At 43.6% G+C, this 26,278-nt stretch overlaps 1 protein-coding gene across 1 annotated transcript; it reads right to left on the bottom strand.

Moving 5' to 3' along the window:
* Positions 1-770: 770 nt before the first annotated feature.
* On the bottom strand, positions 771-22,956 carry si:ch73-234b20.5 (uncharacterized protein LOC449923 homolog). Its single transcript, XM_055639125.1, has 3 exons — positions 22,761-22,956; positions 7,372-7,530; positions 771-3,500 (listed from the first exon to the last, which is right to left on the bottom strand). Exons 1-3 carry the CDS (start codon positions 22,761-22,763, stop codon positions 3,357-3,359), a joined length of 306 nt encoding a protein of 101 aa, XP_055495100.1. The 5' UTR covers positions 22,764-22,956; the 3' UTR covers positions 771-3,356.
* Positions 22,957-26,278: the final 3,322 nt, after the last annotated feature.

The following is a 26,278-nucleotide window of genomic DNA, read 5'->3' as shown; positions in this document are numbered from 1 at the left end:
CTGAACTAGTGAAGAAAAATGTTTCAATGCCCCAGTAAACCGCCAGTTCTTTACTGAGAGAATGTCCCCTTACACTATGCGTCCTGAAAGCAATGCCTCCTAACCTAGTGTGCACATGACACAGCATTGGCTGTGATTACATGGATCCACAATGAGAACCCAGTTCGGATTAATCTTCAGACAAAGAAATGCATTGATAAAATTCATTTCCTTGCAGGATCATCCCAGCTTCTGCTACAGATGTACCTATCGCAGCTGGCTGGTTTTTGACAGTGGTACTTATGCCCTCCGATCTCTTCTGAGGCAAGGGCACCCCAGAGCAGTTAACACATCTACCACCTCTGCCATGGATAACCTATTGGTTGTGTGTTCTCAAGCAACCATACTTGTGCATTTGGCAATGTCTAACTTAACGATCCTTTGGGAGGTTGTGGGGTCAAAGTGCATGTCTTTCTGGCTCCATTTTTGTGCAGTATGTGATTTGTACAGATGCAATAAAAACATTTTTTATTTTTTAAAGTCACTGGTTATGATTGAGTGAAGTGAGAGTTAAGCAGTTTTCTCTTCTATCTACTTGGTACCTATTACCTAACTAGAGAAGGCAAGCAAACTGCTTAAACCAATGTTACACCAAGTATTCGATCAAGATTGTTAATCAGCAGATCTAGAAACCATGGAGCTAGTGTCATCGGGTGATCAATAGTTGGAACATGTGTAAATTCACCGTAGGCCAACCATGTTTTGAAGAAAGTACAGACCACGACAATTATTGTGCTTTTATTTTATTGACCTGGTGATCTCTAGATGTACCTGTTGGTCAGAAGTTCAATAAAAATAATGGTTTGAGTCAATGTGAAGTAAACACCACATTTTTTAAGGGGAAATGCAATAGAGACGAACAAATCTTTGAATATTGCAGATCAGTTGAGAACGTTGCAAATGGATCCGTGGCATTTTAATGGAGCTGATCAAAAACAAAATACATCTAAATAAGAAATGGGTATGGAAGTGAACCATAGACTGCATATCCACAGTACAAAGGCATGATGAAAATACATTTATGCAGTGAGCAATAATGAATTGGGAATGCACTGCCTAAAACCATGGAAGCAAAAGGAATTTGGATGGACATGAAGCAGGACTATTTGGGAAATAATTTACTAAGTAATTGGATAGGTTCTTTTGAGGTACCAAGAGCAAGATGTTCTCCATTAATGAAACATAATTTAGTGGAATGATCACCACCTTTTTCAAAATTACACACTTGTTTCCATAGGGTGGGGGAAAAGGATTACATGCTGAGCTGGTATACACAGATTTGATACTGTAACTTGCTATAGAAATCTAGTAATAGGAAATAACTGCTTAACATTCCTACAGTACCTGTGTCGTGCTTGCTGTTTAACAGGTTAACTGTTTGGGATCCAACATCACTAATAGGATAGTAATGCTGATCGTGAGAGTTTGCGCTACCATGTGATGCATGTATTTTTACATAGCTTTAATGTGGGCTGACATTTTGACTTGGTATTATCTTATATGTACCATTGTAGCATATTGCTTCAAAATGTTTGGATTTCCATTTTGAATTTAGTTTATTGTCATGCGTACCGTGTACAGTGAAAAGCTTTTGTTACGTGTTAACCAATCAGCAAGACAATGCATGACTACAATCGAGCCATCCACAGTGTACAGATACATGATAAAGGGAATAACATGAATAATGTTTAGTGCAAGATAAACATCTAGTAAAGTTCGGTCAAATATAGTCCGAGGATCTCCACTAATATAGATAGTAGCTCAGGGCTGCTCTAGTCATTGGTAGGATGGCTCAGTTGCCTGATACCAGCTGAATCGCGATGTGTGTGTTTTCACACTTCTATACATTCTGCCAAATGGGCGAGGTAGTGGCCGAGGAGCGCCTTGTCCTTGATTTAATGGCTTTGTCATGTTACAGGCTGAGAACATTCAACCCAGATACGGATTTAACACTTATTAAAGTCACTTCAGTTACCATCCACAAACTATGTGACTTGTTCTGCTATTTGCACTTTATCAGTTTATTTATTCATGTGTGTATATATTTATATCATGGTATATGGACACATTTATCTGTTTTGTAGTAAATTCCTACTTTTTTCTGTGTGCTTAAGCAAAGCAAGAATTTCATTGTCCTATACAGGGACACATGACAATAAACTCACTTGAACTTGTTCTTAAGATTTTTTTGACATTGAAGCAACCCTTAAGATCTTCTCTACAATAATAATCTATTTTATAAATGAGGTGACTGAACATGTAGGCTAAATAAACTGGATTATAATGTATCTATTTAAAGTAAAACATTTCCAGATTATTTTTTTATTATTCTTCCTGTTTACCATCTCCCCTTCCTAATTCCATTTTGCTTACGCCAAGAAATCTATTGAAACAATGAAGCCAAGTTCATATTTGTTTGGTAAGATCCTGCACGAGGTTTGATCCAAAGTTATAATGTATCATTGCTGGATGTTTTCTTCCTTTGCTACTATTGTTTCTCTTTAAATATCTCTTCCACCTACCAGTTCTGTAACAACACACTAGAAATCAGCTATTATACATCTCAGTGGGTAAAGAGAAAGAAACATAGTTCTAAAAAACAATATTCATGGATATGATGAATGAAAATGTTTTCCTCCCTAGACCTGCAACAGGCATGTCCTGTAAATTCAATTGACTTTAACTGGGTTAGAAATTAGGCTGCAGCAATTGTGCTTGATATCTTTTCTGTGCTTTTGTGTACTTTCCAATGTTCCCTACTGGAAAGTGCTTGCCAAGGGATATCATGATGACTGGGCCTATGCTATACTCCTGTGTGGAAATGAAAACTGTAGTTCAATTGCACTGTAACATTTATCTCAGTAATAGCGGTGCAGGCTCGAAGGGCCGAATGGCCTACTCCTGCACCTAATTTCTATGATGAGGAAATTGTCGGCGCCAGACACGTGTGTACTGCCAAGGAGAGGTCTGCTGTGTGATTTTACCAAGTTCTATGCATTCACTGTACTAGGTACATGTGACAATACAGTATCTGAATCATTGAGAAGGAAATTTACACGGGGAGAAGGACAATAGGTCTAACAAGGATTTCAAATGGCATGTACAGTACGTAATATTGATAAAGCTATCTACACTTCTGGGAATGTTATTTCAAATATTGGTAGTTGTATCACCCATTAAAAAAATATTTTACATACATCAGCTTGCAAAGCTTATAATTTATAGTATTTAATACACATACCAGAGAAAAAAATGCATTATATATTTACACAATGAAATTGATTGAAACTAGTCCTGGCAGTGGGAGACAGGCAGACTTATGTTGGGATAACACCAGTAGCAAGGAGGATGATGAGGATGACGATTATAACCACGATTACTACAAGGATAATCATCATTTTTGTGTTTTTCCACCACATCTTCCTTGCGATTTTTGTGGATGTTTTCTGAAAAGAATCAGCCTGAAACAAAGAGGATAGGAAATTCCGATTATAGGTGTAGAATGTGCCAAGATGGCCTCATCACATTCATCCTCAGAACAGATAATTTGGGATTTGCATTTCAACAAAATGGAGAGATAACAAAAATCCTCTGAGTGACCCCTCAGGCAATGCCCCTGGTAAACAGGAGCCCGGCTCATGTGGAATAATCAATGTTAGTGTTATACATTTGTGCCTACTGTCCATACCCAGTTGGGGATAGTTGTGCCTTTTTGCAATTAGTCTGAGTGCCTTATCTTTATGGATACATTCCTCTCTACCAATTTGTACAATATCCAGATGCAGAGGTCCAACAAAAGCACCTGGCTTTTACAAATGCCAGATATTTGTGCCTTTTGCAGTTCCATTTCCTTAACTTAACTGAAATGAGGAGACAAAGTTTGGTTTGAATTATAAAGCAATTTCTTTCCTGGTCTGGTAAAATATATGGAGTATGGTCAAGTCAAGTTTATTCGTCACATACACATACGAGATGTGCAGTGAAATGAAAAGTGGCGATGCTCGCGGACTTTGTGCAAAAAGACAAACAAACAAACAACCAAACAAACTATAAACACAATCATAAACACACACATATTCTTTTACATATTAAACATTGGAAGGAAAAACGTTGTAAAGTTAGTCCCTGGTGAGATTTACAGTCCGAATGGCCTCTGGGAAGAAACTCCTTCTCAACCTCTCCGTTCTCACAGCATGGCAATGGAGTCGTTTGCCTGGCCGTAGCAGCTGGAACAGTCTGAATCACAGTTCATTTGGTAGAGCTTTAAGGAAAGCGTTAGCTCGACTTGGTGGGTTGGTTTATTTACACAAGGTATTTTCTATCTAACCCACCCACATTTCTCAGTTTTTTTTTTTTGCTGGATTTAATAGTATATATTTATATTATGGTATATGGACACACTTATCTGTTTTGTAGTAAATGCCTACTATGTTCTGTGTGCTGAAGCAAAGCAAGAATTTCATTGTCCTATACAGGGACACATGACAATAAATTCACTTGAACTTGAACCTTGTAGTCTTGCTTATTGAAGTCTTTCTGCTGTAGAAAATTAGCTCACTTTCAGACCGGTACAACCAGTAGAGCTACAAATGAAACCTGTTGGGATAGAGGCCCCTATAAATTAGCTTCCTGCAAAGAAGAACACACTGAAAGGGCTTTGTCTGTAGGGCCAGCTGGAGCTCCCGGTTGCAATCCACTTCCCATTCCCACACCGACCTGTCCAGCCTCAGGCTCCTCCACTGCCCGAGTGAGGCCACTAGCAAACTGGAAGAACAGCATCTCATATTCCACTTGGTAGCCTATAACCCCACGCCATGAACACCGAATTCTCAAATTTCAGGTCCCCCACCATCACCACCTCTTTCTTATCTACTAAGGTGCTCTCATGCACACATTACTTTCCACTCATCTCACGTTACCGCCCCCATCACCCAGTACCAGGGGCGGATCTACTATGAAATTAATGAAGTTTAAGCTTCAGGGCCCCTAATCCCGGAGAGGCCCCAAAAGCGATTTTAGTCCAGATATTCTTCCGATTTAAATCTGAATTCCAATTTTTTTGTTTTCCTTGAAATGAATCTGGTTTTTCACCTCGACTAAACTTCACCTCACACTTAAATCTCAACTCACTAAACCTCGCCTTGACTAAACCTCCCACCTCACACCTAATTGCCGCCTCTCAAGAGCTCCCACGGGTAGGGGCTCGGGCTCGACGTCAAAGTCAGCACCCCCTCCCCTCCCACCGGCTCTCTCGCTCGCGCAATACGATTCTGACCCTGGCTCCATAAAAAATTCAGAAATACTACCTCATTTTATCAGGCTGTTCGTAGTCTGCCTGCAATATCTAATCCACTTCTCAGCACTCTAGTTCCCTGAAAAGTGATAAACTGTCACGATGCTCCTCATGTATTGTGCAGGGGTAGCAGGAGTGGGTTCCTGAAATATTGTCCACCCGATGTTATGTAAAACTGTAACCAAGTCCAGTTTGTTCCCAGCATCATTTCACCATACACACTTGGTTAAGCACTGTCAGCCACCAATCAGTTCAGGTGTAGTCAATTATTCTGATCTGCCTTAGGGAGATATTTGGAGGCTGGTTCTGTTTCAGTTGTACTTGATCATTGTACTGCCACAAATCTATAGACTACCCTCTATTTAAACATCTGATAAATTGGCTGCTGAATGCACCATCTACTTAATTGGCGTCAGGCCCTTTTCTTCCCCACTGGAATTAATTTCTAGTTAAAAAGAAGCCGGTGTCTATTTTCAATCGGTGTCTAATTAGGTAATGAAGCCCATATCCCACATGTTATCCCAGCACAGACCACAATCCAGCCTGGCACCTTCCTTGTTGAATACACAAAACACTGATTTAAAATTATTCAACAATTCCTGCTGTTTATTGTAAATCTATCTATCTATATCTATATTACTAGATTTTACAAAATTCCCCATTCTCTCTGCTGCCCCTGCTGGCGGCAGGAGGGAGAGACTATAAAACCAGGAAATGGTGAATTCTCCCAATTTTGCTAGCCCTTGCTGTCTCCTCCCCTTCCTTAACCCTCGAGCTGTCTCCTCCCATCCCCCCGCCCTCGGGCTCCTCCTCCTCCCTGTTTTCCTTCCTTCTCCCCTCCCACTCCCCATCAGTCTGAAGAAGGGTTTCGGCCCGAAACGTAAATCAAGGTATGGATCAATCAGTGTCTGCAAGCTGGAGGAAGGCAGAGGGTCACGTTTCTCTGAGCTGTGAATAACACTGAACACATGTCTACTCAAATGTAAGTGTTCTTAGTGGTTCTAAAACACTTGCAGAATGTGTCTATTGGTTCTAAAATGTTTGCAAAAAGTGTTTATTGGTTCTAAAATGTTTGCAAAAAGCTTCTCTTTTGGTTCTACAATGTTTGCAGAATGTGTCTTTTTTTTGGTTGTAAAGTATTTTTTAGGTTCTTCACCCCCCCCCCCCCTTTCCTCCCCCCCCCCCCCCTCCCCTCTCCTCTTCCCTCCTCTCTCCTCTCCTCCTCTCTCCTCCCCACACCCTCCTCACCACTCTCCTTCTTCTCCTCTCCTCCTCCATCCCCTCCCCTACTCCCTCCTCATCCTCCCCCCTCCCCCCCTCTCCTCCATCTCCCTCTCTCTTTCCCCTCTCCCCAATTCTCTCCTTCCTCTTCTCTTCTCCCCCTCCCCCTCCCTCCCCCCTCCCCCCCCCTCCCCCCCCCCTCTTCCCCCCTCCTCTCCTCTCCCCCCCCCCCCCCCCCCCTCCCTCCCCCTCCCCCCCTTCCCCCCCCTCTCCCCCCCCCCCTCCTCCCCCCCTCTCCTCCCCCCCTCTCTCTCTCCCTTCTCCTCTCCCCCTCCTCCCCTCTTTTTCTCCCCTCCCTCCCCTCCCCCCCCTCCCCCACCATTCCTCCCCTAAACCCCCTCCCTCCACACACCCCTACCCCCTTCCCTCCACCCTCCCTCCCCCTCCCTGCTGCCCCCGCCTCCTCCCCTCTCAGCACACCCTCTCTCCCCCCTCTCCCCCCCTCTTTCCCCCTCTTTTTCCCTCTCTCCCCCGTGAGTGGGGGGGGGGGGGATAGTTAGTGTGTGTGACGCTGCATGCCGCCTCCACCCACCCCCCACAACCGCACGTTGGGGGAACAGACCCAACGGGTCTGCACTTGGTCTAGTAATCTGTTATAAATTATCACCGTAATTGTTCCTCTCACGTAGAGGCATGGAGACATTACTAGAGATGAGCATGATCAGCCTTATATTAAGGCAATCAAAGGGAAGGACAATGGTGGGAATTCATTCAATAATCAGGCTATTTATTTATTGATAATGCCCTCGGATACTGACTGTAGCTTGGAGATCATCTGTTTTAATGATGAGGTCATCCAGCTTCTCTCCTCTGTCCAGAACCTTTTCTATATTCTGTGTCATGATTCCTTTTACATCATTCACTTGGCTCTGCAGATTTGAAACACTTTCAGGGCCTGGATCCACGCTGTAGCTGGCCTGAAATGAAAAACAGAACATCCACATTAAAAAAAAATATAGCTCATTCTTCGGAAAGCCCTGAAGCCACTGCTGTTAAGAAATGAGAGCCAAATTCTCTAATTTCAAAACCAGCAGTGTTAATTGACCAGTTAAATGGAGATGCATGTTGGTGAACAGGTTCAAAGACAATAGAATTATAGTACAGGAAACATGACGCGTTAGCACTCCTACTTGGCCCATATCCCTCCAAATCCTTCCTATCCATATATCTGTCCAAATGTTTTTTTGAAAGTTGTAATTCCATCCGCTTCTGTAGTAGAGATAGACACAAAAAGCTGAAGTAACTCAGCGGGTTAGACAGCATATATAGAAAAAAGGAATAGGTGACGTTTCGGGTCAAGACCTTTCTTCAGATTGTCTGTCTTCTCCAGGGACACTCCAGCTTTTTGTGTCAATCTTCGGTTTAAATCAGCATCTCCAGTTCCTTCTTACATGCTTCCTCTGGTACCAGCTTCATCTGGTAACTCATTCCAGATACAAACTACCTTCTGATAAACTTGCCCTTGAGATCCCACTTAAACCTCTTCTCTCTAACCTTAAGCTTATGCCATCTAATGTTTGAATCCTCTACACTGGGAACAAGATTGCGAGCTTTACTTTATCCATACCTCTCGTGATTTTGTATTGTTCAATAATACACCTCATCTTCCTAAACTAAAGAAAACTGCCCCAGCCTATCTATCCTCTCCTTACAACTCAAGCCGGCAGGTTCAGGTAACTTTATCTAAATCTCTTACCAGTTTAACACATCCTCCCTTTTGCTTGGCAACCAGAAGTGCACATATTACTCCAAGTGTGGTCTCACCAACGACTTTTACAGCTGCATCGTGTTGACCCGATTTTGGGATCAATATCTTTTCAATGAAGGAAAGCACGCCAAATGCCTTCTTTACCACACAGTTCATCTGTTCAGGGAGCCATGCACATGTACTCCCAGATCTCCAAGTTGTGCAACATTCTCCAGGGCTCTACCCATTACTGTTCAAGTCCTACCCAGCATTGAATCTTTTCCATTATTTTCCTCTCCTGTTTTAATTCACTCACTCATTCGTGGTCTCCACCCTATCACGGACATTCCCCTTCTTCTCTCCCTTCTTCTCTTTTTCTTCATATATTTAATTTTTAGCTTATTTTCAGTTCTGATGCAAGGTCATTAACTTGAAATGTTGTCTATCATCTTCCCACAAATTTAGATTGACCTGCTGAGTATTTCCTGAGTAATAAATGCTTTTATTACATGAAAGGGCAGGTATATATATAGAACTTGTGAAACTTGAATGATGCACCTTTTATTTCATATGCTGAGTCATGGGTCACCAGGAAGTCTGAGCAGTCAGACAATAGCATTTTTAACCCCTCTGTCAGTTTTACACTTCCCAGTATTACTTTACAGTGAAAAGGAGAGAAAAGTAATCTGTATCAAAGAGCAGACCCACCATTCACCATATACTACCATGCCAAGGTTGAGTATTGTTCCTGTACTTCACCCAATCATTCTTCCTGTTTGTAAGTTGCTTGATAATGTAACCTGCGGCCTTTTGGAGAATATAACAAGCCAGAAGAGTTATCTTATATTAACCCTTTGGTAGCCATTAACAAGCAGTGTGAGGTAAGGTAGCTAGGCAATCTACCTCTTTCATATTTTTCCTTCGTAACCACTCTATGCCTTCACTGTCCATCGAAACAGAAATGATCAGAGCTAGTGGAAGAAGAGAGTGGCTTTGGGCACAGAAGAAAGCCAAGGCTGACATAACCCGTTATGGATATGTTGGGTAACTGTGTAACTGTGTATTTCCATATGCAGTCGGGTATGGCCACTCCGAATGGCCTAGAACTTCTGAACCTGTGTCAGGGCAAGATCCTGATCTGGTCTTTGCACCATGTGGTGAGAAGCAGCAAAATTGTATTGGAGGGGTAGCGTCCAGAAGGTGAAGGTGAAAATTAAACGTCTGTTCTCAATATTTACAATTGCCATCCATTATATTAGTCGAACACTGGGAGAGACATTAAGTGAGACATTAACTCCCTTTGCTGTAATTAAGTCCATAACATTCACTTCACGATGAGCATCCAAAGGATGAATCACCACCCAATAAAGATAGTGATACTGTGCACATTCATTGCCATGGCTTCTGTGAGATGCAAGGCCACCTGCAAAAGGTAATGAAGGTTTTCCACATCCGTGGAGTCATTCCTGATGAGAGCAGCTCGGAAAATGTAGGAGAAAATAAATGGGCAAATGAGAGATTATCTGGCACATTAATCAGCAACTGGCACTAAGGTGAAATGGAAAGCAAGGTTACAGAGATAACTGTGCTCTTGCTTCGTAGTCATTGTTTGCACAGCTTTGCATGATAGGGAGTCGGATATACGCAGAAAATGGTGCAGCCATCATGATGTGACATTCCACACTGCTGGGGTAACTGCAAGTGTTATTACAAATGGAGATGGTACTTTTTTTAGTTTAGTTTAGAGATACAGCACAGCCATTCGGCCCACTGAGTCCACGCTGACCACCTGAAAACACTTTGCAGGCAAAATCCGTGGAAGACATGGACAGGTATTTCGGGTCCGGGCCCTTGTTCAGACTCACTGCTACAATTGGGAAAAAGATACAGGAATTTGAAGTCCAGTCTGAAGAAGGGTTCTGATCCAAAATGTCGCCTGTCCATTTTCCTCCATAGATGTTGCCTGTCACACTGAGTTCCTCCAGCACTTTGTGTTTTGCTCAAGATTCCAGCATCTGCAGTTCCTTGTGTCTCCTTACTACACAAACTATGTCAGCTATTGATATTAAAATAATTAAAAAGTACATTCCTCCAATACACCCCCCCCCCTCCCCAACCATGGTAGCTCATGAATCGTCTCACAACTGGTTTTAAAACATAATTAGCTGTGGATTATGGAAATTGAGTCCCTGTCTGACCATGCAGCTACTGAATTATGGCAGTACCAGGTCAAACAGAGCAGATGGAGTGTGGAGCATAGTTTTCTGAAAAATAAAGAATTATGCAATGAAAATGTTAATCCTTGAAAGAGTAGCGGACCAGGCCAGATTCTGCATTTGTCCAGCTGGAAGTATGTGAGGTAACAAGAGCTGTCTGACAGTGGGTGGCGTTGCTCCTCCCTGTGCATTGTTGTTGGGTAGGAACAAGACAAGGAGCATTGATCATGGGGAGAACGGAGCAGAGCACTCGCTTACTCCCATTCTGATAGGACATGTCACACGTCATCTATTGTTTGACTTCTGTCTTTTCATTGTTTCCTCTGGGGACAATTAACCTGATTAAGCGTCCCGACCTGAAACGTTGTCTATGCATGTGATCCCTGCAGCTGCCTGACCGACTGAGCTACTCCAGCAGTCTGTCTCTACTTTCTTTAAACCGGCATCTGCACTTCCTTGTTTCTACATTGTTTTCTCTACTGAAAACTCTTCACCAAAACTCCTCTCTCCTCATCTAGAGGCTCACATCAATAATGGCTCAAACTCTCAATTACCAGGAGGAAAGGCTTCCTGATGACCCCAAACTTCTCCTTGCTCCATGGATCCACATTTCCTCTCTTGTGCCATTGTTTATAGATGGTTTTTGTTCCATCTCCACTCATGCTCCATCAGTTGATCCTGCACACAAGCCCACCCTCCTGTTCCCTCACACCCATTCCCGCTTCCCTGCGGTACAGCCCTCTTTCCAACTTGTCCCCTCCCATTGTTATCATTTACACTGCTGTTCTTTCACTTTCACCATGACTGCCCTCTCATACCGCTGTCCCAATCACCAACCTTCACCTCTATTCCAATGTTCCTAAGTGTGATTGCCATCTAAATTGTGCTATTTTATCCTCTATCATTTTTCAAATTTATAGGGTGTGGGCATTGATCACAAAGTTAATATTTACAAATCCCTCCAGTAAGGTTTCCATAGTGCCACAGAACCAAAACAGCTCTTCTCAAAAGTCACAAATAGCAAACCACGTGAATGTGACAAGTAAAACTGTACACTGACAATGACAATTAAAATTGAATCTGAATCTGAAATATTCCGCTTGGATAGCTTACAACGCAATGGTATGAATAATGAATTCTCCAATTGTAGGTAAATCGAACCTCACCCCCCTCCCTTCTTGCTCCACATTCTCTTTCTTCCCACCACCCCATCCTCCCCCCTCCTCCCCCCGTTCTCTCTCCAAAGCTCCACCTGGACTCGTACTTATTTCTCCCTTCCCCCTCTCCTTCCACCTACATTCCTTCCTCCAGCTTCACAATTCACCTCTTCAATCCTATATTGTTTCACGCCTTCTGTCTTTTCATCTCTGGTCTTTGTCCATCCATCTCTATGAACCCCCCCCCCCCCTCCCCTCTTACCTGTATCAACCTATTACCTGACAGGCTTTGCCCAACCCCTCCCAGCTTTCTTCCCTCCCCCTACAATCAGCCTGAAGAAGGGTCACAACCCGAAATATCACCTATCCATCTTTTCCCGAAATGCTGCCTGACCTGCTGTGTTACTGCAGCACTTTATTTCTTTTTTTGTAAACCGGCATCTGCAGTTCCTCGTTTCTACAAATGAACAGTTTCCTGGCTTACTCTTCAACAGGACTGATGCCTTTGACTCCATTGACCTCATAATTGACTGAATTGTATCCGTAAATGGTTTAATGGTTTTGTAATGCTGTGTAACCAAAGCTATGGATGTGGTGGAGAGATAATTTTGGAGTTTGGAATTTGTCGATAATTACAGTCCCAATGTTGCAGATATGGGAGTGATTGTTATTGTCCTTTTCCAATTCTGATTGTGTTGGAAATTTACTTTCTCTCTTTGCTTCACGTGGTGTGAGTGGAGATTTGTTGGCAGGTTACTTCAAGGATTGTGGTTGGGGTTGGGGAATTGTTCAATCAACAACATGTAATTACTGCAATTGAGCCGGACCGGCTGTAGAATCTGGATATTCTTGTCAAATGACTTTATTGGATTACGGCAGCAATTGGTGTTGACGTGTCAATGATTCCTAAGATTCCTAAGGGCCCTGTAAGTTTGGTTAATTAAGAAAGGGTAACAACACATATGCAACTGTATAACACACGTCATTATCCATGGGCATACTGAATCACTAAATGCACATAATGCCTTTGACATATTAGAAGCTTTAAAGAGGCATTTTCAAGCAATATTTGACATTAAAGCATAAATGGAAATATTGAGACAACCAGAAAAGGCAGGTTTTAAGAAGTGCATTATTTTCCAACCTCTACTTTAACCACTAGATACTGTATGTGGTTATACAATACAGGACATTGTGCTGTCTTCATTCATTTACCAAATTCCATTTGCTTAAATATTTGCATTGTGTCAACATGTCATCAATTTTAGAATTCCAAACATTCCATCCATGATAAAAATGGAGAGGTTATTATATCGAGCTCTGCCCCTTGGTGTCAGTGATAGGGGAACTGGTGTATAGTTAAAGTTGAGCAGTCGCTTGGGATCAGGGATTACCTGCTCCACAAAAAGAGACACAAAGTGTTGGAGTAATTTAGCAGGTCAGGAGGATCTCTGGAGAACATGGGTAGGTGACGTTTCCGATGGGGATCCTTCTTGATCTGAAGCATTCCAACCCAAAATGTTGCCTATCCATATTCTCCAGAGATACTGCTTGACCTGCTGAGATACTGCAGCACTTGGTGTCTTTTTTTGTAAACCACCATCTGCAGTTCCTTGTTTCTACATTACTTACTCCACTCTGGTTTTGTGGTTTCCAAGGTGCCCAAGGAGGCCAATGTGAAACTGTAGACTTCCGTAGATAGACCGGGGAATGGCTGATAGTGTGGGGGTATGGGAGTTCATGACAAGGTCTCCTCCTTCCACCATTTACTCAGGATGTCTATATAGTCCCAATGCACATCTTCAAGTTCTCAATATCATCTGGCATCATCCTTACCTATTTTGAGTAGTCACAGGCTAAAGACTCACAAGGGGTCAGTGGGGATGTTGCATTTCACCGAGGAGGATCTTTATACATCCTTGTATCTTTTTCTGTGTCCGTCTGGTATTCTCCTCCCACGGCAGAGCTCGGAATTGAGCAGCTGTTTCGGGAGTCTGATACTGGGATTGTTGATAATGTGGCCTGCTCAATATAGCTGATTGAGAGTTTCTACGACCTTAACTTAGCAAATATATCCTTGGTTAGAATGCACAATGACGACGTATCAATAACGAGTGCAAATAGTTCTGTAGATTAAAAATGTAGGGCGTCATTGGAGTATAATAATCAGGAAGTTATGTTGCAGCTGTATAAAACTTTGGGTTAGGCCACACTTGGAGTATTGTGTGCAGTTCTGGTCATCACATTACAGAAACGATGTGGAGGCTGCGCGGAGAGTGCAGCAGAGTTTTACCACGATGTTGCCTGGATTAGAGAGTATTTGCTATAAGAAGCGTTGGACAAACTAGGATTGTCTTCTCTGGAGCGTCGAAGGTTGAGGGGCCACATGATAGAAGTTTATAATAATATGACGGGCATAGATAGGATAGACAGTCAGAGTCCTAGGATGGAACTGTCAAATGTACAGGGCAGAGCGTAAAGGTGAGAGGGTAGAAGTGGGATACAACAACAAACTTTAAGAGGCCCATAAACCATCACGTGCACAGGCACGAAGACCACAGGCAATATAGACCACATGCAGAGAGCTGGGATTACTGATAGAAACATAGAAACATAGAAAATAAGAGCAGGAGTAGGCCATTCGGCCCTTCGAGCCTGCACCGCCATCAATATGATCATGGCTGATCATCCAACTCAGTATCCTGTACCCGCCTTCTCTCCATACACCTGATCCTTTCAGCCACAAGGGCCACATCTAACTCCCTCTTAAATATAGCCAATGAACTGGCCTCAACTACCTTCTGTGGCAGAGAATTCCACAGATTCACCACTCTCTGTGTGAAAAATGTTTTTCTCACCTCGGTCCTAAAAGATTTCCCCCTTATCCTTAAACAATGACCCCTTGTTCTGGACTTCCCCAACATCGGGAACAATTTTCCTGCATCTAGCCTGTCCAACCCCATAAGAATTTTGTAAGTTTCTATAAGATCCCCCCTCAATCTTTTAAATTCTAGCGAGTACCAGCCGAGTCTATCCAGTCTTTCTTCATATGAAAGTCCTGACATCCCAGGAATCAGTCTGGTGAACCTTCTCTGTACTCCCTCTATGGCAAGATCTGGCATCAGGGTCAGCACAGGCATGATGAGTGGAAGGACGTGTTCCTGTGCTGTATTGCTCTTTCTCAGGGCAGCGTCCTGGACCCAACCATCTTCAACTGCTTCATCGTTAACCTTCCTTCCGAAATAAGGTGAGAAGTGTGTATGATTTCACAATAGCCAATTCCATTTGCAACTTCCCATGAATGAAGCAACTCGCACTGCAGGCAGCAAGACTTAGACAAGATTCAGATGTGGGCCCATAAATGGCAAGTAATATTTGTGCCACACAGTTGTCAGCAATGATCATCTCCATCCATAAAGAGTTCACCCACCTACCCTTGATATTCAATAGCATTATTGTTGTTGAGTATACCTCCATCAATATCCTTGGGGTCACCAATGACCAGAAACATAACTGGACAAGCCACATAAATAATACGACTTTGACAGCAGTCAGAGTCACAGAGTTTTCCAATATGGAAACTGGCCCTTCCGTCCAACCCGTCTGAGCCATCCAAGACGCCCCATCTAAGCTTCCCTGTCCCGCCTGCAACTGGTCCAAAATGCCGCAGCGAGACTCCTTGACGGGCACCCGAAAAAGGGACCACATCACCCCGATTCTGGCCTCTCTCCACTGGCTCCCTGTGCGGTTCCGAATAAATTTCAAGATCCTTCTTTATGTTTGCAAAGCCCTTAATGGGCTTGCCCTCACCTACATCAAAAGTCTGCTTACCCACCATACCACCTCCAGGTCCCTCAGATCGGCTGACTTGGGGTTACTGAACATCCCTCTGAGGGAGGGCTATATGTATGTATTCATGTATGTACTTAATCTATGAACCATTGTTGTATAATGTTAGTACCTCCACCAATGTAAAGCACTTTGGTCAACGAGAGTTGTTTTTTAAATGTGCTATAAAAATGAAAGTGACTTGACTTGACTAAGCTGGTTCCATTTGCCTGCATTTGGCCAGTATCCTTCCTATCCATGTACCTGTCCAAATGTCTTTTAAATGTTGTTATTGTGCCTGCTTGAACTACTTCCTTTGGCAGCTTGTTCCATATACCGACCACCCTATAAACCTGATCACTCTGAAAAAGTGGTCCTCGGGTTCCTATGAAATCTTTTCATCTCACAAACCTATGCCCACTAGTTCCTGATTCCCCTAATCTGGGAAAAATATCTGTATTTAACCTAACTATTCCCCTCAATATCTTATACAGCTTTGTATGATCACGCCAAGTTTTCTGTGCTCCAAGGAATAAAGACCAACCTCTCCCTAGAGCTCAGGCTTGGAGTTCTGGCAACATCCTCGGAAATCTTCTCTGCACTCTTTCTGGCTTAATGGCATCTTTCCTCTAGCAGGGTGACCAAAACTGAACACAATACTCCAAGTGCAGCCAAAGATGCTGATTATCCAGTGATATCACCTCCTGATGCGCCAAGGTCTTTCCACCATTTTCTAAATACAATTTGGAAATGCTCTGCGCTTGCCTGGATAGGTGCAGCTGTAACAATCCAACTGGATAGGAATTCAATTAAAATACATTTTGTCAGATACATGGATAGGAGGGATGTAGAGGGCGAGGGCCATACTCAGGGACCAGCCCAGGATGTCAACTTTGTTGGCATTGGCAAGGTGGAGGGGACGGGTCAGCTTGCATGCAATATAGCTCAATGACTCCATGACACTTTAATTTTTCCTTCCTTCCAACATTGCAGTGTAATCTAATTGCTCGCCCAGGTTTTTTCCGAAAGCCTTTTCCAAACCTGAGATCCCCACCACTTGCAGGTTTCTCCTCCATGTGGAATGCCATTTTGACTTGGAAATTACTTCCCATTCTTTCATCACCGTTGGGCCAGCGGATCTCTCTCCTCAGCAGCACTGTGTGAGCTTGAAGCAACAGAGAGGTTCACAAAGGTGCTCCACCATCATCTTCCCACGGACAATTAGTGATGAGTAATAAATACAGGCTTTGTCAGCAATATCAGATCTCAAAAATGAATTAAAAAATACAGTGCATATTATTTTATATTGGAAGTTAAGTCTTCATCCACTCAGCAGGTAGGTTAAGTGATGTCACGTGTAGTTAAATTAATTATTCAAATTGTCAGAACATCTTGTGAATAGGATTGACGTCAGGTCTGAATATACCTTCTGGACTTTGTTGCTGCTGCTAGTAAAAGGCAACTCCCACCAAAGATCATGGTTTACAAGTTACTGCCTCAACCCACCGCTCCTCATGGCGTCATTCCTCACGGAGTCACTTTGATGTGCCATGAAAGGGAAGTGTTGAAAGATTAACCACTCCCTAATGTGCGTGGGGACTGAATAGGGTCAAGGTGAAAGGCCATGAGTAACTCAGTGGTTTCTGCTTCCTTCGTAACTGAGAGGTCAACTCCATCGGGCACCTTTGGATGGGAAATGAGGGTTTGTAAAGGGGGAATGCGAAACAAAAAGAAAATTAGACAAAAGATTTCAGTATTTAATTCTGTATCCTTTTGTTTTCAACCTTGAACTGACTAGAGTATTTTTTGACATGCTTGTGCCTGCTTTAACTACTTCCTTTGGCAGCTTGTTACATATACCGACCACCTTGTAAACCTGATCACTCTGAAAAAGTGGTCCTCGGGTTCCTATGAAATCTTTTCATCTCACTGTGCCCTGCTAGTTTTGCAATCTATCCAATGATTTATGTTGATTGTTCCGTGATTCCGAGGTGAAAGGTGTTCAGCTCGGCACATGTTTTCGAATTGCACTCTGAGTGATAAAGGGTTTGAGGAAACAATATTGCTTGTGTGTTCACAAACTCACAAAGCAGTGATGCAAGTTGCCAGATCTGCCAATGTTACACAAAGGTGTTCCCATTCTTTTACTGAAATACCTTACAGGCATTTTTTCCTGAGGACATTCTTGTTTACGATGCCCCGCTCACACACCTGTGCCCGACAATGTGTGTCGCTGCAGTCCAGTGGAGCGCTAACAGCAAGAACACAGAGAACAGAACGCTTGTTTTCATCCTGCTTGTGGCCCTTATTCCAGCAGTTGCTAACTTTTGCAACAAACATGGACAAACTGGGAGATTGTGCCATTAACACAGTGGCTCTCCCGCACTGCCTTGAAAATTCATAACTTCTTGGTCATGTACTTTGTGAGGCAATAAATTACACAATATTCATTGGTTTAATTACTTGTACACTCCTTTGCTCGAAGGGTAGAGAGCTACAGTCAGAGAGTTATAGCACACAGGAAAGGGCTCAATGGTCCATGCCAATGTTTAAATCCATCTGCATTCATATTTTTGCTTGCATTAGATCCGTATTCTTCTATGCTTTGCCTATTCAAGAGCGTGTCTAAAGGGGCTGTCCCACTTGGGCAACCTAATCCACGAGTGCAGAAGAGTTTAGGTGAGTTAAAAAAAAAGTGTCATGGTCGTGTTGACTCGCCGAAGTAGAACACCTCCTACGACCTTCCTCGACTATGTATAGAACCTCCTACGAATATGTTGAAGACCTCCTTCGACTATGTAGAAGACCTCCTTCGATCTTCTTCGACCTCCTTCGGCTATGTTGAAGACTAGCTTCGACTATGTACGATTTACTCGAGGATCTCTGGCAAATTGGACCCCGAATAGTGGAGAGTGAGGACGACACCTTTGGACCTCAGTCGACTACACTGAAAAGCAACTACGAATAGCGACGAATGGCTACAGCTCAAATGATCACCTTAGAAAATGACGTCATGTTTGCATTTTTTGTTCTATAAAATGCCTGCCAGATTTTTAAAAAAATCATTCCGAGCCATGCGTGCAAAGAAGGAACTGTAAGGGAAGGATGGCAGTAAAAATACAACTCTTGCTGCTGGCAGCAGCCCTTTTGCTTCTGCAGCCTAAAGGCTGAAGGGCAAGGACAAGAGTGAAGAGGTCTCAGTGGGTGAAGCCCACTGAAGATTCAGGCTTGGATAGTATGAGAACCTGATAAATGTCAGGATATTCCTTCACCTTTTCCTCGAACAATCTGCGCTTCTTGTCCCTATCCCTGTACTCCTCGTTTTCTTTACCGTACAGGATGGCATTGTGCTGGAACCATTCCACAAGGTCTACCTCCTGCTGCCGGTGAAGGTATAGGGTATAACCTTCCTCCAGCCCTCCCTCACCACCAATGGGGCATCTGCCTCTGATGCTGTGTCAGACACAGCAGTAGGGGCTGTTCTGCTGCCTTCAAATGAGGCAGTGAAGGATGGGGTGGTGGTGGGGACATTGTCTACCTCCCTGGTCTCCTCCTCCTCCTCCTCCTCCTCCAGGGAGCTCTCATGCAGGGCATCCTCCTACTGCACTCTCACCTCCTGTGGCATCTCCTCCTGCCACTCCTCCTCCTGGGTGGGCAACACCTGCATGGCAGGTTTTTTTTGGGGTTGTGCCCTGCTCCTACGTTGCTGCCTTTTTGGTGCCATCTCTAAACAAGTGTCTCCTCCAAAAAACTCTCCAGCTATGAATGAACATGCCCTGGAATGACTTTTTCTACTAGCCTTTTTTTTTCTCAAGTAGCTATTACCTTCGACTACCTTTGATTACCTACGATAGCATTACGACCTACCATGACCTACCTCGACTAAACCTACGAGTAAAAAAGTATCGATTTTTTCCATGGCGACCTTTTTTAACTTGCGGGCATTTTACAACATGTTGAAAAATATGCCGTGACCTAGCTGAGGCCTCAAGTACGCGGGGACCATTCTCGAGCATGAAGGAGATTACAAACATAGAAACATAGAAAATAGGTGCAAGAGGAGGCCATTCGCCCCTTCGAGCCTGCACCGCCATTCGATATGATTATGGCTGATCATCCCTCAGTATCCCATCCCTGCCTTCTCTCCATACCCCCTGATCCCTTTATCCACAAGGGCCACATCTAACTCCCTCTTAAATATAGCCAATGAACTGGCCTCAACTACCTTCTGTGGCAGAGAATTCCACAGATTCACCACTCTCTGTGTAAAAAATGATTTTCTCATCTCGGTCCTAAAAGACTTCCCTCTTATCCTTAAACTGTGACCCCTTGTTCCCGATGTTCTGGACTTCCCCAACATCGGGAATAATCTTCCTGCATCTAGCCTGTCCAAGTAAGTAAGTAAGTTTTATTTATACAGCACGTTTTAAGTCAACTCGCATTGACACCAAAGTGCTTTACATAAATTAAATAATAAGTTTCCATACAAACCATAGAAAAAGGTTAAAAAAATGAATAAAATGGACACAACACATTATAGAGTTCAACACAGACGTCCCCCCACAGCAGAATCAAAAATTTCCACTGTGGGGAAAGGCACCAGAAAGTTGTCCCCTTCCTCTGTGAAACACCCGATTTTGGTTTCACAGAGGTGCAGGTTCAGATGGTGAAACATCCAACCCCTTAAGAATTTTGTAAGTTTCTATAAGATCCCCCCTCAATCTTCTAAATTCTAGCGTGTACAAGCCGAGTCTATCCAGTCTTTCTTCATATGAAAGTCCTGCCATCCCAGGAATCAGTCTGGTGAACCTTCTCTGTACTCCCTCTATGACAAGAATGTCTTTCCTCAGATTTGGAGACCAAAATTGTATGCAATACTCCAGGTGTGGTCTCACCAAGACCCTGTACAACTGCAGTAGAACCTCCCTGCTCTTATACTCAAATCCTATTGCTATGAATGCTAACATACTATTTGCTTTCTTCACTGCCTGCTGAACCTGCATTCCTACTTTCAATGATTGGTGTACCATGACACCCAGGTCTCGTTGCATCTCCTCTTTTCCTAAACGGCTCCATTCAGATAATAGTCTACTTTCCTGTTTTTGCCACCAAAGTGGATAACCTCACATTTATCCACATTATACTGCATCTGCCATGCATTTGCCCATTCACCAACCTATCCAAGTCACCTTGCAGCTTCCTAGCATCCTCCTCACAGCTAACACTGCCCCCCAGCTTCGGGTCATCCGCAAACTTGGAGATGTTGCATTCAATTCCCTCATCCAGATCATTAATATATATTTTAAATAGCTGGGGTCCCAGCACTGAGCCTTGCGGTACCCCACTAGTCACTGCCTGCCATTCTGAAAAGTACCCGTTTACTCCTACTCTTTGCTTCCTGTCTGCCAGCCAGTTCTCTATCCACATCAATACTGAACCCCCAATACTGCGTGCTTTAAGTTTGTATACTAATCTCTTATGTGGGACCTTGTCGAAAGCCTTCTGAAAGTCCAGATATAACACATCCACTGGTTCTCCCTTATCCACTCTACTAGTTACATCCTCGAAAAATTCTATAAGATTCGTCAGACATGATTTACCTTTCATAAATCCATGCTGACTTTGTCCAATGATTTCACCTCTTTCCAAATGTGCTGCTACCCCATCTTTAATAACTGACTCCAGAATTTTCCCAACCGTTGTTAGACTAACTGGTCTGTAATTCCCCGTTTTCTCTCTCCCTCCCTTTTTAAAAAGTGGGGTTACAAAGACCTCCTAGGACCTCGAGTCGACCATGCTGCAAGTATGAGTCTAGGGCAAACTCGCCAGAACTCGCGGATTAGGTTGCCCAAGTGGGACAGCCCCTTAAGTGTCTCTTAAACATGGCGATGCATCTGATTTCACTACCTTCTCTAGCAATTAGTTCCAGATATCAACCACTGTTAATGTAATATATTTTTCCTGAAATGATCTTTAAAATTCCTTTCTCTCACATTAAACCTTTGTGCTCATAGAAAAAGCTTCTGTCTGTCCACACTATCTGTTTCTCATAATTTTAACGGATCTCTAGCAGAGCATTCCTCAGCCTCCTTCACTTCAGCAAAACAAGTTCTCCCCAAAACTAAAGTCCTCCAATCCAGGCTCCTCTGTACCCCCTCCAGCCTAACCGCATCTTTCTTATCGTGTACCTATAAACACATATTTTCTGATCTAGTTTTATGTTGTTAATTCTTGCAGCCAAAATAAACCGCAAAGAAACCAAAAAATAGGACAAATTAAATGTGGGAAGAAAGAGAGGAAGAAAGTCTTGCGAGAGATAATCAGAATAAAATCCAGTTGTGTGCGATGGTTTATGTGACAAGGAGGCTCTCTGCTTTCAACCATATTTACATTTCTGATGATTTGATTCCACAATTGTAAACACTGACTGCAGTTTTGCTTAATCAAAATCAAATAAAAAGTAGATAGTCGCATATAAAGATTCAATTCTTGGACCCCTCCTTTGGCTTTGTGGTGACCTCACCTTGTAACAAAATACCAGAATGTACAGAGTGATCTTTGTCAAACTGTGCTTTGGCTGATCTAAACTGGGTGTGGAGGAGGGGAGCTGCGACAAGCGGCACCAATGTCTCCAGAGGTTGGTAATGAAAACAGTTCACATCCAAAACACACTCGGGGTTGAAGACGGCTGTTCCAACAAAACAAAGAGGCCGTCGATATCCCCCGTCAACAGGAATGCCCACTTGCACCTACTCCTTGTGACGATGGAAATCACTTCCAATATAAAGCCTCGGGAAACAAAGATGGGCAAAAGTAACAACTCCTGTTATAACCACCGTGCTTACTGTTTCCAGCGTTAAAACAAGGATCAATAAAGTCTGATTGAGTTTGTGCTTCTGAGGATCTTGGGAGAGCGTTAATGACTTACTAATGCTTCGGTAGGGTTCAAGCGGCAGAAAGCAAACTTTCTCAGCCACAACTCTGCTGACTTATTTGTCTCTGTGGAGACCAAATATGTTGGTCGATTTGAACTTTACGAGAGAACGAAGACGGTGAAAAAGTTTTGCCAAGCATTGAAAAGAGAAAAGTAGTGCAAAGTAGTGCCAAAAACGGCCATTTCAGTCAAAGCTTTGTTGCATTCGGCTTCAATCTTTGAAGAAAATCTCCTGCTTTCTGCACAGTGCGCTGAAAATTGTCAAACATTTGAGTCCTCACCAAGAGACATTTTGATATTTAATAAAAATATGCCCCAAACTTACCATTGCTGTCTGTGAAGCAGTCCCCACTCTCTCAAATTAGTGCGATGGAAGAAAAAATGTTGAAACTGCTGTTTAATATTTAACTTGGGTTACCAAAATTTCACCCAAGGGCAGCCTGTAAGTAGAGCTGCGTTGAGCTCTTTCCCTCCTCCTTTCACTGAAGCTAATGGAGTATGGGTGCAGGTACAGCCTGCTACTGAGTGCAACCATGGCAACGGGGACACAGGTGAGGCTCCGCCTGCTCGGCAGGTGTTTACGACACTGGGTAGGTTTGCCCACAGGCTGCAGTGCATCCTCTCCAACCTTCAGTAAGTTCCCCGTCTGCCAGCGCTGCAGCTGATTCCAACTGGTTATTGCTACAAGGCGGGAGTTCTGCCCACAGTTGTTAGAAATCCTCCTTTTAATGAGAAGGGGTGATCAAATTTTGCTTTCCAAGCTGAGGAATAACTGATGGATAGCAAACAAACCCAAGGAGACAAAGGAATGGGAGACAGAGACATCACACAAACCAAACTCCCTTCTATTGACTCCACTTATATCTCGCGCTGCCTCGGCAAGGCCAGCTGAATAATCAAGGACGAGTCGTATCCTGACCACTCCGTCTTCTCCCCTCTCTTATCAGGCAAAAGGTATAAAAGTGTGAAAATGCACACCTACAGAATCAGGGGCAGTTTCTTCCCAGCTGTTATCGGGCAACTGAATCATCCGACCCACAACCTGAGAGCAGTGCTGAACTACTATCTACCTCTTTGATGACCCTCAGACTATCCTTGATCGGACTTTGCTGCTTTTACCCTGCACTAAACGTTATTCCCTTATCATGTATCCATACACTGTAAATAACTCGATTGTAATCGTGTTTTGTCTTTCTGCTGACTGGTTAGCACGCAACAAAAGCTTTTCAATGTACTGAACATGACTTTTGGGTAGGGACCCTATTCTTCAGAGGGGAGGCAGCTGGTAGAAAGAGATGAGGGGAAGGGGTGGGGCAAGAGCAGGCACGTGATAGGTGGTGTGACATGGCCACCTCCCTCGGTTGCCGCTCCGATCCATATCTGGCTGACAGGCCAGCAGAGGCCAATCCCCAGCTTCATTGCTAACAGCGGTCCGATTATCTGATATTGGTTGGCCACTTGAATCTTGTCAGCCTACTCCCTATAAAAGTAAGAGAGGGGGGAAGAAAAGGAAGAACATTGAGGAAAGGGCGGAAAAATAAAGAAGGGAGAGAAAGTGAGGGAACTCCCTACTAGCTGTGTTCACCTGTTCAAGTTCAAGAAAGACTGATCCACTGGGACAAACCCAAGACCACCAGCGCCGCCAAGTGGTCAAGACTGGGCTGCTGGGAAGAAGCCTTTAGACGCCAGTGCCCATGGAGAATGAGGGACTGCACCCACACAGAGGCAAAGACTGAACAACTCTAGGCTAATTCACAGACCGCCAGCACTGCCTTTGCAGACCCAAAGCTGAAATGCCTGGATAAACCTGAGACCTCCAGGCATCCTCTCGAGACAAGAATGAACTGTTGGAATGGACAATAAACAATCGACAATAGGTGCAGGAAGTAGGACATATGGCCCTTCGCGCCAGCACCGCTATTCAATGTGACCATGGCTGATCATCTCCAATCAGTACCCCGTTCCTGCCTTCTCCCCAAATCCCCTGATTCCGCTATCTGTAAGGGCCCTATCAAGCTCTCGCATGAAAGTATCCAGAGAACCGGCCTCCACCGCCCTCTGAGACAGAGAATTCCACAGATTCACAACTCTCTGTGTGAAAAAGTGTTTCCTCATCTAAATGGCTTACCCCTTATTCTTAAACTGTGGCCCCTGGTTCTGGATTCCCCCAACATCGGGAACATGTTTCCTGCCTCTAGCGTGTCCAAACAGCAGAAGCCGGAGATCACCATGCCTCTTTTTTCGAGACCTGGACTGAGCTGCCGGGACAAGCGGGGCTGGCCAATGCCACTGTGCATGTGCCCAGATGGTGAGGGATGGTGCCGCCATGTGGACCTGGACTTACTTACTGCTGTAAATGAAATATATGTGAGTTCACCCTACTGCAGTGTGGTCACTGTTGAACCCGGTGTCATCCTTGCTGCCACAGTGGATTTGGAAGAGAAAGGGTTGCTTGGCACATGAGTCAGGTGCGGAAGAGGTGAGATAGTAAGCAAAGGTTACAGATTGTAAGTAGAGAATGCAAAAGATTAAGATGTTGTAATCTGATAAGGAAGGTGTGGAGTTAAATGTAGAACCAGAGGAAGGGAAGACCGATGGATAGGGAATGGGGTTGGGAGGAAAAATAGGGGATTTGGAGTAGGAGGGGTGGGATGGATATCAAAGCCTGCTGGATCATCTGGTTGATGGCCATTTAAATTCCCATTCCTATAATGACTTTCTGCCTCGACCTTTTCACTGACAGTGAGGGCACACAAAAACTGAAGAACTGCACCTAATTTTCTCCTTGGGAAGCTTACAACCTACCCAGTTCTCCACTTTCAAGTAACCCCCAGATCCCTTCCCTTCTTATCTACCCAATTCCTCCTCCCTGCTCCATGCATACACCTTTGTTTCCACTCCCTTCCTTCCCCCGTCCGCCTCCATCACCCAGTTCCTTTCCTCTCCTTCATCTCTCTTTTTTCCCTTCTTCATCTCCAAACCCCTCTCCATTGCCAGCATCTGCACTTTCTTCAGAAACCCCATGAACTAGGAGATCGCTCCAATTATGTGAATGAGTTCATGGAGGCCGACATCTTCGGCATCAAGGCCTTGATGATCCCACATCAGTTGAGGTGGAGTGGGCATTCTCTGCTTATGCCTGATGCATGAATACCAAGCCCATTGCCGTATACCTGCCTCGTCAATGAAGAAATGAAATAAATGCACCCTCAAGGCAAACAATGAGGAATTTTGGCATTAACAACACACGGGGAGACAGTGGCCTGGAACAAAAATGACGTGTGAAGATGCCACCACTTGGATTGCATGTTTAGATATTGAATGGTGTAATGAAGTCCTGGTCGTAGGAAATTAATGGGGTCACCAGTGGGAGTAAATAGTGAAGCTGAATCCTGTGGTATTTTCACATTAGATATTTTCTTTATCCTTCAGTGTTCTTCTCTTCGCTGCTCAGTGCTAAAGATTTGCCGCTCATCACCCAGTTATGCTTGATTTCTAGTTAATTTTCTTTGTGGTACTTTTTTTATCATCAATGTTGCTGATTTAACATTTGAAATAGTGAGTAATGTTTTGTATTAACTACATTCAAACCTCAGCATGTTTGCAGTCTGGAGTCGTATTTAGAATTTGTATTTATGAACAGGAGATATCTCTTCACCATTACTGAGGCGCCATTTTCCAAAGCTGATGTGGACTGGATACATGCATTAATATTTCAAACCTTGAAACTTAATTAAATACCAGGGCTGAAAATGAACTGTCCTTGGAAGATTGAGCTGTGCTAAGTTACATTTTTTTTCATCTTAACTTCAATTATAACAAAATTGAATTGTCTAAACTGAG

This window comes from Leucoraja erinacea, chromosome 1 (genome assembly GCF_028641065.1).
Source record: "Leucoraja erinacea ecotype New England chromosome 1, Leri_hhj_1, whole genome shotgun sequence".
Classification (NCBI taxonomy): domain Eukaryota; kingdom Metazoa; phylum Chordata; class Chondrichthyes; order Rajiformes; family Rajidae; genus Leucoraja; species Leucoraja erinaceus.
The sequence above is the reverse complement of the archived record's forward strand: the minus strand, read 5'-3'. Positions and strand labels throughout refer to the sequence as shown.